The sequence below is a fragment of the Nyctereutes procyonoides genome, unplaced genomic scaffold, assembly GCF_905146905.1.
Source record: "Nyctereutes procyonoides isolate TBG_1078 unplaced genomic scaffold, NYPRO_anot_genome, whole genome shotgun sequence".
Lineage (NCBI taxonomy): Eukaryota > Metazoa > Chordata > Mammalia > Carnivora > Canidae > Nyctereutes > Nyctereutes procyonoides.
In genome coordinates, this window is record NW_026575121.1 from 39,018,627 (window position 1) to 39,032,050 (window position 13,424).

The following is a 13,424-nucleotide window of genomic DNA, read 5'->3' on the forward strand; positions in this document are numbered from 1 at the left end:
ATTTCCTTTACCCTCCATCTATTACCAACCCTTGCACCTAATTTCAGTAAGCAAATTCAGGGAATTATAAATTGCTAACTCATTAATTCTTCCACACTTCAATACTCCTCTAAAAAGTTTTCTAAAAGTAAGAAATAGCATGCAAGTTAAGGAGTTTAGGCAATTTTACAGTGTTATGAAGCTATGTGAGCCTGCATCTGAAAATTCTCTCAACAGCTATTCTCTTTTCTTATCTTCTCAAGTTGTGACCCATTTTACTCTGTCTATGTGGACATATTTCAAACTAAGTAAAATCTTGCTTCCTTCTGATAAGGATATGCATCTATTTTTGATGGAAAATAAACACAATACTTCATGCTAGTAATTTTACTTGAAATTGGAATATATAATTATCTAGAATTGCATATGAACACATTTAGGATATAATGTGCCTTCAGGGAATAGTATGTTTTCTGCCAATACCCAATTTAAGTACCAAGAATGGATACAAAAATGATGTAAAATTTGGGTCCTTTCTGTATCTTCTCTTTCTCTCCTAGAATATCAGCATTTTTTTCTTACTGATCTTTGTATCATCAGCATATAGCCTAGAACTAAACCTAAGCAAAAAGCAAAAGAAGAAATATTTAGTAAGCATTATATAAGATAATGATCAAGGGGCTCTGGAAGAGACTTACTAGATGTAAGGTTTTTAAAAATTACTGAATATTTCTTTTTGTTAAATTTATCACCTGTAAAGTGGCAATAATAATAGAACCTCCATCAAACAGTTGAGAGGGAATTTAGAGAAATAACCTAAGTGAATTACTGAGTAGAGGATTGGCACATAGAAATTTCTTAAACTATACCTGATGTAATTATTCTGCAGCTGATATAATACTAGGAATTTCATTTGTATTATTTACTCCTTATAGCAAATCTCTGCAAGGTAAACAAAGTAAATTTATATCTAATATTATATAAGACCAGAAATTAGCCAGAGAAACCTATCCCCGAATCCTGTACTGTAATAACTATATGTCATCCCTATATATAATGTAACTGACAGATGGAATGATTATATAGATACAGAGTTATGAGATTCTTTATGATGAAAGACTAGAATCCATTTGTTCCAACAGTGCATATTTATTTAATGCTCATTTAATATTAAGCATAAGGGAGGCGTCCTCGGGCTCGGGCCCCTTCCCCGCGGCTTCCCCTCTGCCCGCCTCGGCCCGCGGGGAGGGGGGGGGTGGGTGGGGGGGCGGCCGCGCCCGGGGCCCGCCTCCCGGCCGGCGCCTCCCCCTCGGGCTGCCCCGAGCCCGCCTGCGCCCGCCTGCGCCCGCCTGCCGAGCTCCCGGCCCCGCTGGCCGCCCCCGGCCCCGGCCCCCGCCGCGCCGGTTCAGCGCGTCCGCGGCTTTGCCGAGCGGGTTGGGTGACGTCGGGGCCTTCCCGAAGACGACCCGCTTCGCGGGTTGGTTTGTTTTTTTTTCCCCCTTTCCACAATGGCAGCCTCCAGCCGCGCACGAGTGTTAGATCTGTACCGGGCGATGCTGAGAGAGAGCGAGCATTTCGGCGCCCACAACTACAGAACTTACGCCGTCAGGAGAATAAGAGATGCCTTCAGAGAAAATAAGAATGTAAAGGATCCTGCAGAAATTCAGGCCCTAGTGAATAAAGCCAAAAGAGACCTCGGAATAATTCGTCGACAGGTCCACATCGGCCAGGTGTAGTCGGCTGACAAGCTGATCATTGAGAATCAAGAGAAGCCTAGGACCCAGGGAGCCGGGGCCAGCCGCCACGGGCAGCGGAGGGCTGCCTTCAGCGTCCGTCCTGCGCTTGGTCGGCTCCCCACGGACCGCAGGCGGCCTCCTCCAACGGTAGCCTCTCGCTCCGCCTGCCCTCCAGGAGCTGATAAACTGAGTCCGGTGTCCATTCTTTGGCAGCCTGAGCGAAAAGGGTGGCTGTGTCTCCTTGATCCAGGTGTTAGAATGAAGAAGTGGCGCCCACTCGGAACACTGCTGTGTATTGTCGCGTCTCCTCTCCTCTGTGCCTCTCCACCACTTGTATAGAGCGCCTCCGCCCTGCCCTCTGTTTCTTGGTTGACAATAAACAGAATTGTCCCCCTGGGGAAAAAAAAAAATATTAAGCATAAGGCTAAGGGAGGCAAATGTAACTACGATTTATTTTGGAAGATGCAAATCCATAAACATAAAGCTGCCAACCACAGTTTTTCCCTCCTCTAGGGCCCAGGTGACAAAGGACATGTACAAAGCCAAAGCAATCAATATATAAGCTTTATCAATGGCCACCTAACAAGAACAGAATTAGAAAACGAAACTGGGACTATTACTTTGCACTTCAAAATCAAACCACATGCTTAATTGTAGATGAGTAAGGAAGATAAATGGTGGATCTCCCCCAAGTATTTCCAGAAAGCTCTCCTTGGTGGATGAAGCAGCAGGGCCAAAGTATATACCGCATAAAGGCTTAAAGGAAAAATACTTCATAGGAAATATCACTCTAAACATGGTAGATGCTTATCAATTAAGTTTACATCACTTTTACCTTGGGAAAGTGAAAGTGGAGGATGCATAGGGAAAACAGATGCTCTCCCTAATAATACTCAATGAGAAGAGTGGTCACATCTGAAGCCTCCTCTATGGAAATGTGAAAAGGAGAAATAATACTGATTGTTAAGTGTAAGTTAAAACGTACATATTTTTTTTCCATTTGTTTATTTGCTAAAAATATCATATATAGTATACTTGATGTTATACCAACCAGGAGGTATAAAACATGTGGTTGTCCCATGGTTCAGGAAGTTCATTTTGTTGGTGGTTTCAGTTGCTAAAACCTGATTCCTGGATGGCAAAGTTGTATTTTCCCTATGACCAGCAAACAATCTGTGAATTAGCGTTAGCATGCTGTGAAGAGTGATCTCCTCACTAATATTCGACCTACATTTTTTAACATTTATTCATTTTATTTTCCTAAATCACTTATTTTATTAGTTTTTGCAAAATGGTGATTTTGCTAATTTTATTTTGCTCCTGCATTCATTAGTGGATAATATTATACAAAAAAAGACTGTCTAATAAGAACACTCCTTTAAAAATCATAAGAATAAAAAACCAAGTAAACAACTGAAAACATATTTAAATATATTTGATGGTAAAAAATTATTTGAACATTTCATACTAAATAAAATACCAATTTACTATTGATAGCCATTTCCTCAAATTCATTATTCTAAACTATCTAAATTTAGAGCATGTTCTTTGTATCATAGATCCTATATATATATATATATATATAATCATAATAAAAACCACAGATGACTTAATATTCCTCACACAAATAGCCATATATTATATATATTTATAAGTCAGGCAGTATAAGTCTTGAGACAAGATGTATTTTGAAACAATACAAATAATATTATTTTAAAGGATCGATCTTAAAATGCTATAGATCTTCAAATAATTATGTCTTAAAAATGCCGCTGTGGTTAATTATCTCCAGGGAGTATATTTATTATTTTAGAAGCATCTGGAGAAAAGAATTAGAAAGGAAAAAATAAGTTTCTGAAACCTACTTTTTATCAAAATCATTTTGACAGATTCAGGCTACCTACAGACTCAATTCACCTGAAAGGCAATGATACAACATTTATGTCAACTGTAATAGAAGCAAATAATCAGCAGTGAAGTTTGGAAGTGTTATAAGAAAGTATAATTTTTGTTGTTCAATTTTATTACATCAAGTAATTTGAAATTTTCTTAATACATAAGAAAAATTGAAGTAATATTGAAAGTTGGCAATATTAAAGATACTTGCATAGTTAATGAGATATTACAATTCTGTTTCAATCTTGCTTCTTAAGCTTCAGCAAGTTATGACTATTAAAAACCACTACTTATCTTTTTGAGGCATATAACATTATGCTATATTAGCACTATATAAATTTAGCCCTTTTGTGGGGAATTTACACATATTACCTGATAGTTCAACTTTATTTTAATCATATTTAAAAATTTATTTTGACCATACATTTTATTAAAATGAGCTGTCTGACTTAGTAATGACAATCTAATAAATATTAATTAGGCATCCACTGTCCAAGAATAAAAAATAAAGGTATCACGGAGGTTACAAAAGTAAATCAAACTTTGGCAATGAAAGTGGTCAATCTGTAAAGGACAAGTAGCATCTCCACACATCTGCAATAAAAGAAGTATGTGAATAATGCATATTCTTATAACCAAAACATATGAAAAATAAACAAATAGTAGTAGTTATAGCCCGGTCTCTCAATGTCGAAGTGAGAGATTACAGATAAGGTTCTATGACCAAGTGGTAATAGATTAGCCCTGAAGGCATCAGTATGAACTCAGGTTAATATGCATACAGGTTGATACATACAAGACATTTTTGGATATGTGTATTTTGACAGGTTAGCATACATACATATACTTCCTTGTGTAGGAGGCTTAGAAGCAATGACACCCCATCAACAACAAGCACACCTGGTCCGTTAGAATTTTGTTTCTCATATCATCCTCTGGTGAAAGAAACAGAGCTTTTAGAAAATGGCTTATTCTAGGACTGGGGTAAGGAATACCATATAAGCTCAGAGTATCATTTAGTGACAGAAATTAAGGAAATGTTTACAACAAAAACATATATGTGTGTGTGTGTGTGTAATATATATCAAGCAAATATATACAAATCAAATATATATATATATATATATATATATATATCTCAAAGGAACAAAGAAGCCAAGAAAGAATTGCAAATGGCCAAAGCTGGACAATTGAGCAACAAATTAGAGTGGTATTGGATTATAACCAAAGTACAAAGTACAAAGTCAATATCTATGAATCTATACTGATATATTGATATAAGTAAATAATTGATAAATAAGTAATGTAAGTGAATGCACAAATCTCTTGTGCAGAATGATTTAAAATAATTTATGGCAGATGGCTCTTAACTTCCCTCTCCTTAAGGGTGCATATGGTTGGCTGCATATGGTGACTTCTTTCCATAGTGCATGGAAAGGGAGAAAAAAATAATAACCTTAGAAAGGGAAAAACCTAATTAATTCAGTCAGCTGAGATTGAGATTAACTCCACAGCAATAAATCACATTGATTGTGTATACTTTTGATATGATGTAATAAGAAAGACGTTTTACTTCTGTGGTCTCCTTCCCAGTAACCCACAAACTCAGTTTAATGGTGAGAAAAAGCAAAGGACTGACTCCGTTTCAGCTACAATCTACAAAATATCTATCTAGTACTCATGAATTGCTGCTAGTCATTGAAAACAAAGGAAGTCTTAGAGACTATCACATCTAAGAGGGGGGTCTAGAGACACATGATGCCTAAATGTAATTTGGCACTTTTTGGAATCCGGGCACAGGATCATAAAATAATGAAGAAACTTTGAAAAAGTGTGGATTTCAGCTAATAATTGTCAATCAAGGTGCCATGCACCAGTTATTGATTCCAAGAGAGGACTCTAACTACATGGAAAAATATCAAAAATCATCACTAAGCCAAGCACCTGAAGTAAAAGTCTAAACACTCCTATCCATTGCATTTTGGTATCAGAGTCATAAAGGAAAATACAATATAATTGAGCATTGGATAGAACAGTGCTTTATTTATGAGAAGAGACAGAGCATGATCAGGTTCACTAGGGGACATAGGTTCCCCAGGACCAGTGGGTCTATCTTATGCCTGATGCAGGGCAATGGGTCTATGTGCACTCCTTTACTGCTGCCATGGAAGTATCTTGATCCCTGTCTGTGACTTCTAAAATACTGCAAGCTGGGGGCTTGTTTGAGGGCCACTGATATTTTTGTTTTAGAGAACAAAGGAAAATACCTTGTACCTGAAACAGAAGATATATTCCCATATAAATTGGTAAGCCCAGCACTGCATTGTATAGACTTTTTATCTCTTGGTCAGGAAATGTTCCAGCCCAAGGCATGTTTTTATGCTGCCAAATGAAGAGTGAAAAACTTCATGCACATGACATTTTTCCAACAATAATATATCAATATTCGTTCATTAATTGTAACATGTATGTCATAATAATATTAGCTATCAATATATAGGAAATTAGGTGTGGCTTATACAGGAGCTCTCTGTATATTCAGACTGCCCAACCCTAAATTGCTTGAACTAATTCTTTAAAATGACTCTTTCTCTTCTTCTGTGTGTGTGTGTATAATTCCATCCTAATATAAATCTTAGTATCTATCTATCTATCTATCTATCTATCTATCTATCTATCTATCCTATTGTCTTATTTGTTCTGTTTCCCTGGAGAATCCGTTCTGATATAAAATTAGAGTACTAAGATTGTTATTCTTCAGTTTGCTGTGATGTATGCATTCTATGGGATATTCTAATTCTGCAACCCCAGTATCCTTGAAAACCAGGATTCACAGTGTGGAAAAAAAAAAAAAAAGGCACAGATTTAATATAGAAAGTGTTTCAGTAAAAATCCTGTAGTTCAGTATCTCAACTGAAGCAGTATGAACACACAAATGTCCATATGGAGAGGATGGTGGGTGTGGGTGTATATTATATATTTACCTATATGTAACCACTGAAAATGCCTAGAAACGTTGATCAACCTAGTAGCAAATGAGTGTTCCTCATGATCTAATTTTGGTCATAACATGACACCTCATACTTTAAAAAAAGTAGTGCTTTTTAGAGAAATGACTAATTCCAGCTCTGGGACAAAAATGAATATATAAGATAAACCTGAGTTTCCTGTTAAATCAGATATCAAAAAAAGCTATTAATGTTTACTGAGATACTATCAAAGGATGGAGCCAGCTTGAAAAGGTTTCTGTTGTCAAAGAACACAATTTGAGCCCATTAAGAATAAAATTTGCAATGCCTTAAAATCTATCAAATGTGTTTAAATTTATCAGTTTATAATGATATTAAAAATATTTTAAAATCTCTATAAGATTATAGACAACTTTACAGTATCTCCAAATATAGAGACTAAAACATATAAGCAAAATGTTTATACTGTCTTTTCTCTGACACCACTGCATAACCAAAGAATAGATAAGGATACATGATTATTTATAAAATTATTCTATACATAAAAAATATTTGATAGAAATAGACTATTACAAGTTGTGAACTTTTTTTTTTAATTTATTTATTTATGATAGTCACACCACACACACAGAGAGAGAGAGAGAGAGAGAGAGGCAGAGACACAGGCAGAGGGAGAAGCAGGCTCCATGCACCGGGAGCCCGATATGGGATTTGATCCCGGGTCTCCAGGATCGTGCCCTGAGCCAAAGGCAGGCGCCAAACCACTGCGCCACCCAGGGATCCCACAAGTTGTGAACTTCTAACAAAATTTTAAGTGTTTTTATTTTATTTTATTTTATTTTATTTTTATTTTTATTTTTATTTATGATAGTCACACAGAGAGAGAGAGAGAGAGAGGCAGAGACATAGGCAGAGGGAGAAGCAGGCTCCATGCACCGGGAGCCCGACGTGGGATTCGATCCCGGGTCTCCAGGATCGCGCCCTGGGCCAAAGGCAGGCGCTAAATCGCTGCGCCACCCAGGGATCCTGAACTTCTAACAAATTAATGGATCTAGCAATGAACATTAATAGCTACTAATACTGTGTTCACTTCATTAAAATTAATTAAAGTATATTTTATTTTGTGTATTTTTCTTGAAGCTATGTTTTAATAATAAAAAGTTTAATATTAAAGAATATATCACCATGTTAGTGATTATATCAATTATCTCATTAATTTATTCAAAATTGACTTATCCAAAGGAGATACATAACTTTACATAACTTCAAAGATAGAGATATTTTATGGCAATCTAATCATTTGAGTTTCATTTGGGAATGTTCCATTAAACATTTTTAAAATCTTCATTCACATTTATAAAATTTTAAAGCATACTTTTTATTCCTAATTATTTAACTCTTTTCTGTAATTTAGTGTAATTTCTAGGTTCACTTTTTACGCATTGACTGAGTGTTAAATTATTCACCATAAATACCATTTCTATGACAGAATATCTTGTTTTGGGCCTACCTATCATCCTTAATTCCTTTTTTGGAAATGTTTCCCATATGCCCACTCTTGAAAGCTATGTGAACAAAAAGGGTCTTTCTCTGTGGCACCAGGCTTAGGACGTGTGATCCACATTTAACCAAGCCAAGAACCAAATCCTCTTATCCACCGTGTTTTGTTAGTGGACGCCAGATAACAAAGTATTAGTAAATTTGTATAGAACTAGCTCCTGGCCACAGTGGTTATTTCAGAAATAGACATATTACCTACTTTGTAAGAAAAGGAAACACAAGGACTATATGATAATATACTAAAATAGAAGCTCTTTTATTTTGCTAGTTTGATACCTAGGAGGATTTAGGATTGGATCTGAGGGCAGAATTCTGTTGTCACTTGATGCTGGAGAAAAGCCAATGTGAACAGAAGGAAAATAAGAAAAAGTACTCTTTCTGATGACAGTATCTGACACTCAGATTAAGACAGAACTGATGACAATTCTTGGCTTTTCATTTAAATAATATGGTAATTGCCTTCTTTGCGTAAGTCAATTTGAGTTGGATTTTGTGACAATTGCACTATTATATTTGCCATTCTCCAATCAAGTAATGGCATGTCCAAATAACACAATTGTTTGTTAGGACAAGTGTCCTTGAATGTGTTCGAACATATCAGAGAAAATTGATAAGAAAAATATTTATGTAAAATGTTTGTTAGGTAAAATATTTTGTCAAACACTGTAGTAGATAAATAAAATTTGACAAGATCATTGTTACATTTAGAATCCCACATCTTTGTTCATTTATTTTAAAAGGCTTATAATCTCTACTTTCTGAAGTATATTGCTCCAGGTATGAGACATGTGATCCATGTGGGACTAATTTAAGACTGAAGGGATATAATAGGAAAAGATAGACAATTGAAGAAAATAAGATTTGCTTCAAGAAATTTATGATCATACTCACACTACACACACACACACACACACACACACACACGTTACATGAAAACATTACATGAAAACATTAGGTTTGACATTGTTACTTGTCTACTTCCTTCATTTGACTATCTCACCACTTCCTCTCCTATTACTACCCTGAATACAACCTAAAATCCAATTTTTATGCACTGTCTGGATGTGGAATCATCCATCTTTGACTGCGTTCCCTAGAAGTTGAGCCTGAGATAGAAACTCTTTCTAATGATTTAAAGGGATACTTTCTGAAGATAGGAGTGAATGACAGAATAGATCAGGGTGGGGTGGGGGTGGGGGGAAATCAAGCAAGAATGAGTTCTTAGCTGAGGATTAGTTAGCCTGAATCACTTGGAAGTTTTGCAGCACAATTTGTACCAGCACATTTGTACCTTGAAGTCAGGGGGGAAGAAATGCATACTCTATGTGTCTTTCAGTTACTCCTTGAGGAGCTCTGCCTCCAGCAGCAGGGATGCATGTAGCCTCTGGGGTGGAGGAGGAATATTTGGCAACAAGCGCCAAGTCACTGGAGAAAAGGCAGCTGTGAGTTGCTACTAGCCAACACTTGTAACAATTAGGAATGGATATCATCACAGATGATCCAGCAAGGCATCATCAGGGTCCAGTTCTCCATGTCCACTCAGGCTAATCTAGTTGTAGGCACACTGTTTCTCCCACCCAAGCAGTCCCCAAAGCGTGCTGTGCCGGAGAAAGTTGGGCATTGCTCATTTGTTGCTTACACAGCACTTTGACTATGCCTCTATGATCACTTATCGCAGTATAACATAATGACTGGCTTACAAGTGTGTCTTCCCTAGTCTGAGAATTAATTAAAGACAGTAATTAAGTCTGATTAATCTCTATTTCCCTAATGCCCAACACTGTGATGTAATCATGTGTTATTATAGATTGCACATATGTTAATTTTTAATTGTTCAAAGTTTCTGACAAAACAACAAAGACAAAGCTGAAATTTAGAATCCATAGACCAATAGACATAGAATGCTTTAGAGCTGAGTCTGTCTGAGTAAGTAAACCATTGACCAGACAGGTGTCCTAAAAATTCCTTTAATTCTCAGTTTCTTAATGTGAAAAACAAAAGTGATAAATGTTGCTACAGTCCTATTTCCAGGACTGATTGAGATAATGCATATAATTGAGATAAATCTATGTAATGCACAGAGTAGTAAAAAGTAAGTAATGAATGTATACCAGGTATTATTTAGTTCATATTACTGATTATTTTACTGAAAATCATAATGACTGCAAGAAAATTTTAAATGTCACAGTCTTATGCTGAAATTTAGTGCTTTAAGTATTTTTAAGGAATCAACAAAAGAAGGGTAAAGAATGAATTTGGTATTTTTTGTATCTGTGTTTTATTAGATATTTGACTTTGTGGTTCATGACAGAATATATCATAGATGTTGCTGTTTTTCCTGTAGCTACTGGTATCATACATGTATATATATGTATTTACATGTAAATATATTATATATATATATATATACTCATTGCTGAGGCTAGAATTTATCCTAGTTGAGGTCAATCTAATACATTAATGCCATCATGTTATTAGTCCCGAAAGGAAAATTGCATGTTTTAATCTCAAATAGCCCTCTCAGTTTATTTATTTTATTTTATTTTATTTTATTTTATTTTATTTTATTTTATTTTATTTATTCATGAGAGAGAGAGAGAGAGAGAGAGAGAGAGAGAGGGGCAGAGACACAGGCAGAGGGAGAAGCAGGCTCCATGCAGGGAGCCCGATGTGGGTCAATCCCGGGACTCCAGGATCACGCCCTGGGCGAAAGGCAGCGCTAAACTGCTGAGCCACCCAGGCTGCCCTCACCCTCTCAGTTTATAGAAGATATTTAAGGAGTGACTGAAAGCAGGAAAAATAATAAAGACCTAACTCCTGCAGCGCTCTTAATTAATTTGATTTTTAAATCAATTATCCCACAAGATTGTGCTCACTATGCAGTGATTGGCAAAGACCATCATATGGCTGCTGAGGTGGTTTTTGATTGTTGTTATAATCTAAAAATGTGTTTTCAAGAAATAAAGTTCCCAATGTTGAATTATATCAAGAATGTTTTATATTGATTACTGGAATACATACTCTTTCTCCTGAAATCTTTACTAAGAAACATCATTAGAAATTGAAACATCTAATCACAGAAAAAATTATTATATTGCAATTGTTTAGACCTGTTGTCATCTTCTTTAATCTTTTTTTTTTTTTTGCTTAATTCTTTCTATATAACTTCTTTATAACTTCTTGTTAATGAAAATTTGGGAATATGTGGATTATAGATTTGATTGATATGTGTAATTCAGAGAATGTAAGGACTGCTTTGGTCTTCTGCTTTTACTAAAATTTCTGAATAAGTTAAAAATAGAATAAAAATGTGTTGCATTAAAGCACAGTTATAACGTGTGCATGCTATCAAAGAATAGATATCTAGAAAGGCCACCATCAGTGGAGCTTGGACAAAAATGGGGGGCTCATTTGGGGATCTATATCATACTGTCCCTTGATTACAATTATATACCCAGTACATAGAGGAGAACTTGGTTCTTAGAAGTTGCTTATTGAATGCTTGTTAACTACTCACTGATTGATCTAATACAGTACGTTTTCATGTAAATAAAAACTAGAAATGTAGACAAACCATTCACAGGTCCATTAATCCAATCATTAGTCCATTCAGATTTCCACAATCCATCATCTAATGCCCTTGTGCATCATGTCAGTCTTTGTTTTGGCCTTTTGCAAACTCTAAGCTTAATTTTTCAGGGCAAAAAAATGTTTTTGTTTATTCATTAATTTATTCATTCAATCTGGTGACAAATATCTAGTGAATATTTATTACCTGTCTGACATAATGATAAATACTGAGGGAAAGATTACATATCTAAATATTTACAGCAAAAATAGAGGAACATCAAGCCATTAACAGGTAACTTTCAAATTAAAAATTAACACAGATAATTCAGGTCTACCAACTGATGACTCCCATTACATGATCATGTATGCTGGAGTATTAATATCATAATTTGGCTAGAGAAGGCAGAGCCAATGATGTCACAAACTTTCTAATCCTACCTTGGAATGCAATAAAGAGCAACGCGGATACTGAAAAGTAGCTTCTGAGGGCTCATTTCCATTCTCTTATCTCACATACATTACTCAATCATATTAAACACTGTAATACAACAGATATTAAAAGATGCTTTTAAAGCTCAGTTTTTATATGTAGATACAATTAAAATACTGAACTCACCAATTTTGGCCAATCCTCCAAGTAAGTTCTACTCTTTAATTCTCAGGATACATATTGTATACTCTCCTATCTTGTTTTTCAGCAGTTTTTATTGCCCAGGCTCCGTTCTGGGCATATTTCCCAGACATGGTATGAACAAGATATACAAAGTTTCTGCTTTCAGGCAACTTGTATTTTAACTGTGAAGACAAAATAAATCTAAAATTAAAACAATTGAGGCCATAATGAGTGCTGTAGAGAAAAATGCGGGGAGGCAATCACTATGTTATGGGATGGTGGAAAGGCTGCTTAATTTCTTTTCAAATGTTTATTTATTAATTTTAGAGAAGTGGAGGGAGAGGCCAAAGGAAAGAATCTCAAGCAGACTCACTCCTGAGTGGGGAGCTCAATTCGGAGCTTGATTTCACCACTGTGAGATTATGATCCAACCTCAAATCAAGAGTCAGGTACTGAATTGACTGAGCCATCCAGGTGCCTCAGAAAGGCCACTTTAGATAGTTAGCAGGGATGGCTTGGTAAGGAAACAATTTAAGGAAAGACCTAAATGACATGAGTGGGAGCATTACTTACTAGGAACATAATGTGTATAGGCCCTAAAGTAGAAATGAATTTGGAATAAATTAGCCATAGGAAAAATGCCCCATTGCACAAAAGAAGGAACCTTAGGGAGAGCAGCAGATAGGAACAACAAAGTTATCTTGGCTGTTGTTAAACTTCCATTTACTTTTTACAAACGAGGTAATCACTAAGAACATTATACACTATTCTTCCACTTTCTTTATCAACTCCTGCCTTTTTTTTCCCCTTAACATCAAGTCTGTTCCCTAATAACCCTACGTTATGGGCTTCTTTCTTCACTGGTCCAGTGAGCCCTAAGGGCTAGGCAGACAAATGGGAAGTGGAAAGCTACTCTTGGAGCAAGAAATCTCTCTTCAGGGTTTAAAATTTAGTAATATATAAATCGATGTTTCTCTGGACAGATCATTCCAATCAATATAAAATTATATATAAACAATTCACTTTAAAATAAAAGCCCTACCCATATGAGCCCCACAGGAAGGTAATCTAGTTTTCACCTTTTGCAAGAGGGGAAGCATT

General features: G+C 35.9%; 1 protein-coding gene across 1 annotated transcript; it reads left to right on the plus strand.

Moving 5' to 3' along the window:
• Positions 1–1,487: 1,487 nt before the first annotated feature.
• Positions 1,488–1,819, plus strand: LOC129516644 (LYR motif-containing protein 4-like). The gene has a single exon (XM_055336161.1). It carries the CDS (start codon positions 1,488–1,490, stop codon positions 1,713–1,715), a length of 228 nt encoding a protein of 75 aa, XP_055192136.1. The 3' UTR covers positions 1,716–1,819.
• The last annotated feature ends 11,605 nt before the right edge of the window (positions 1,820–13,424 follow it).

Excerpts from the sequence above, each read along its gene's own strand:
- LOC129516644 (XM_055336161.1), top strand. The coding sequence starts at position 1,488 with ATGGCAGCCTCCAGCCGCGCACGAGTGTTAGATCTGTACCGGGCGATG.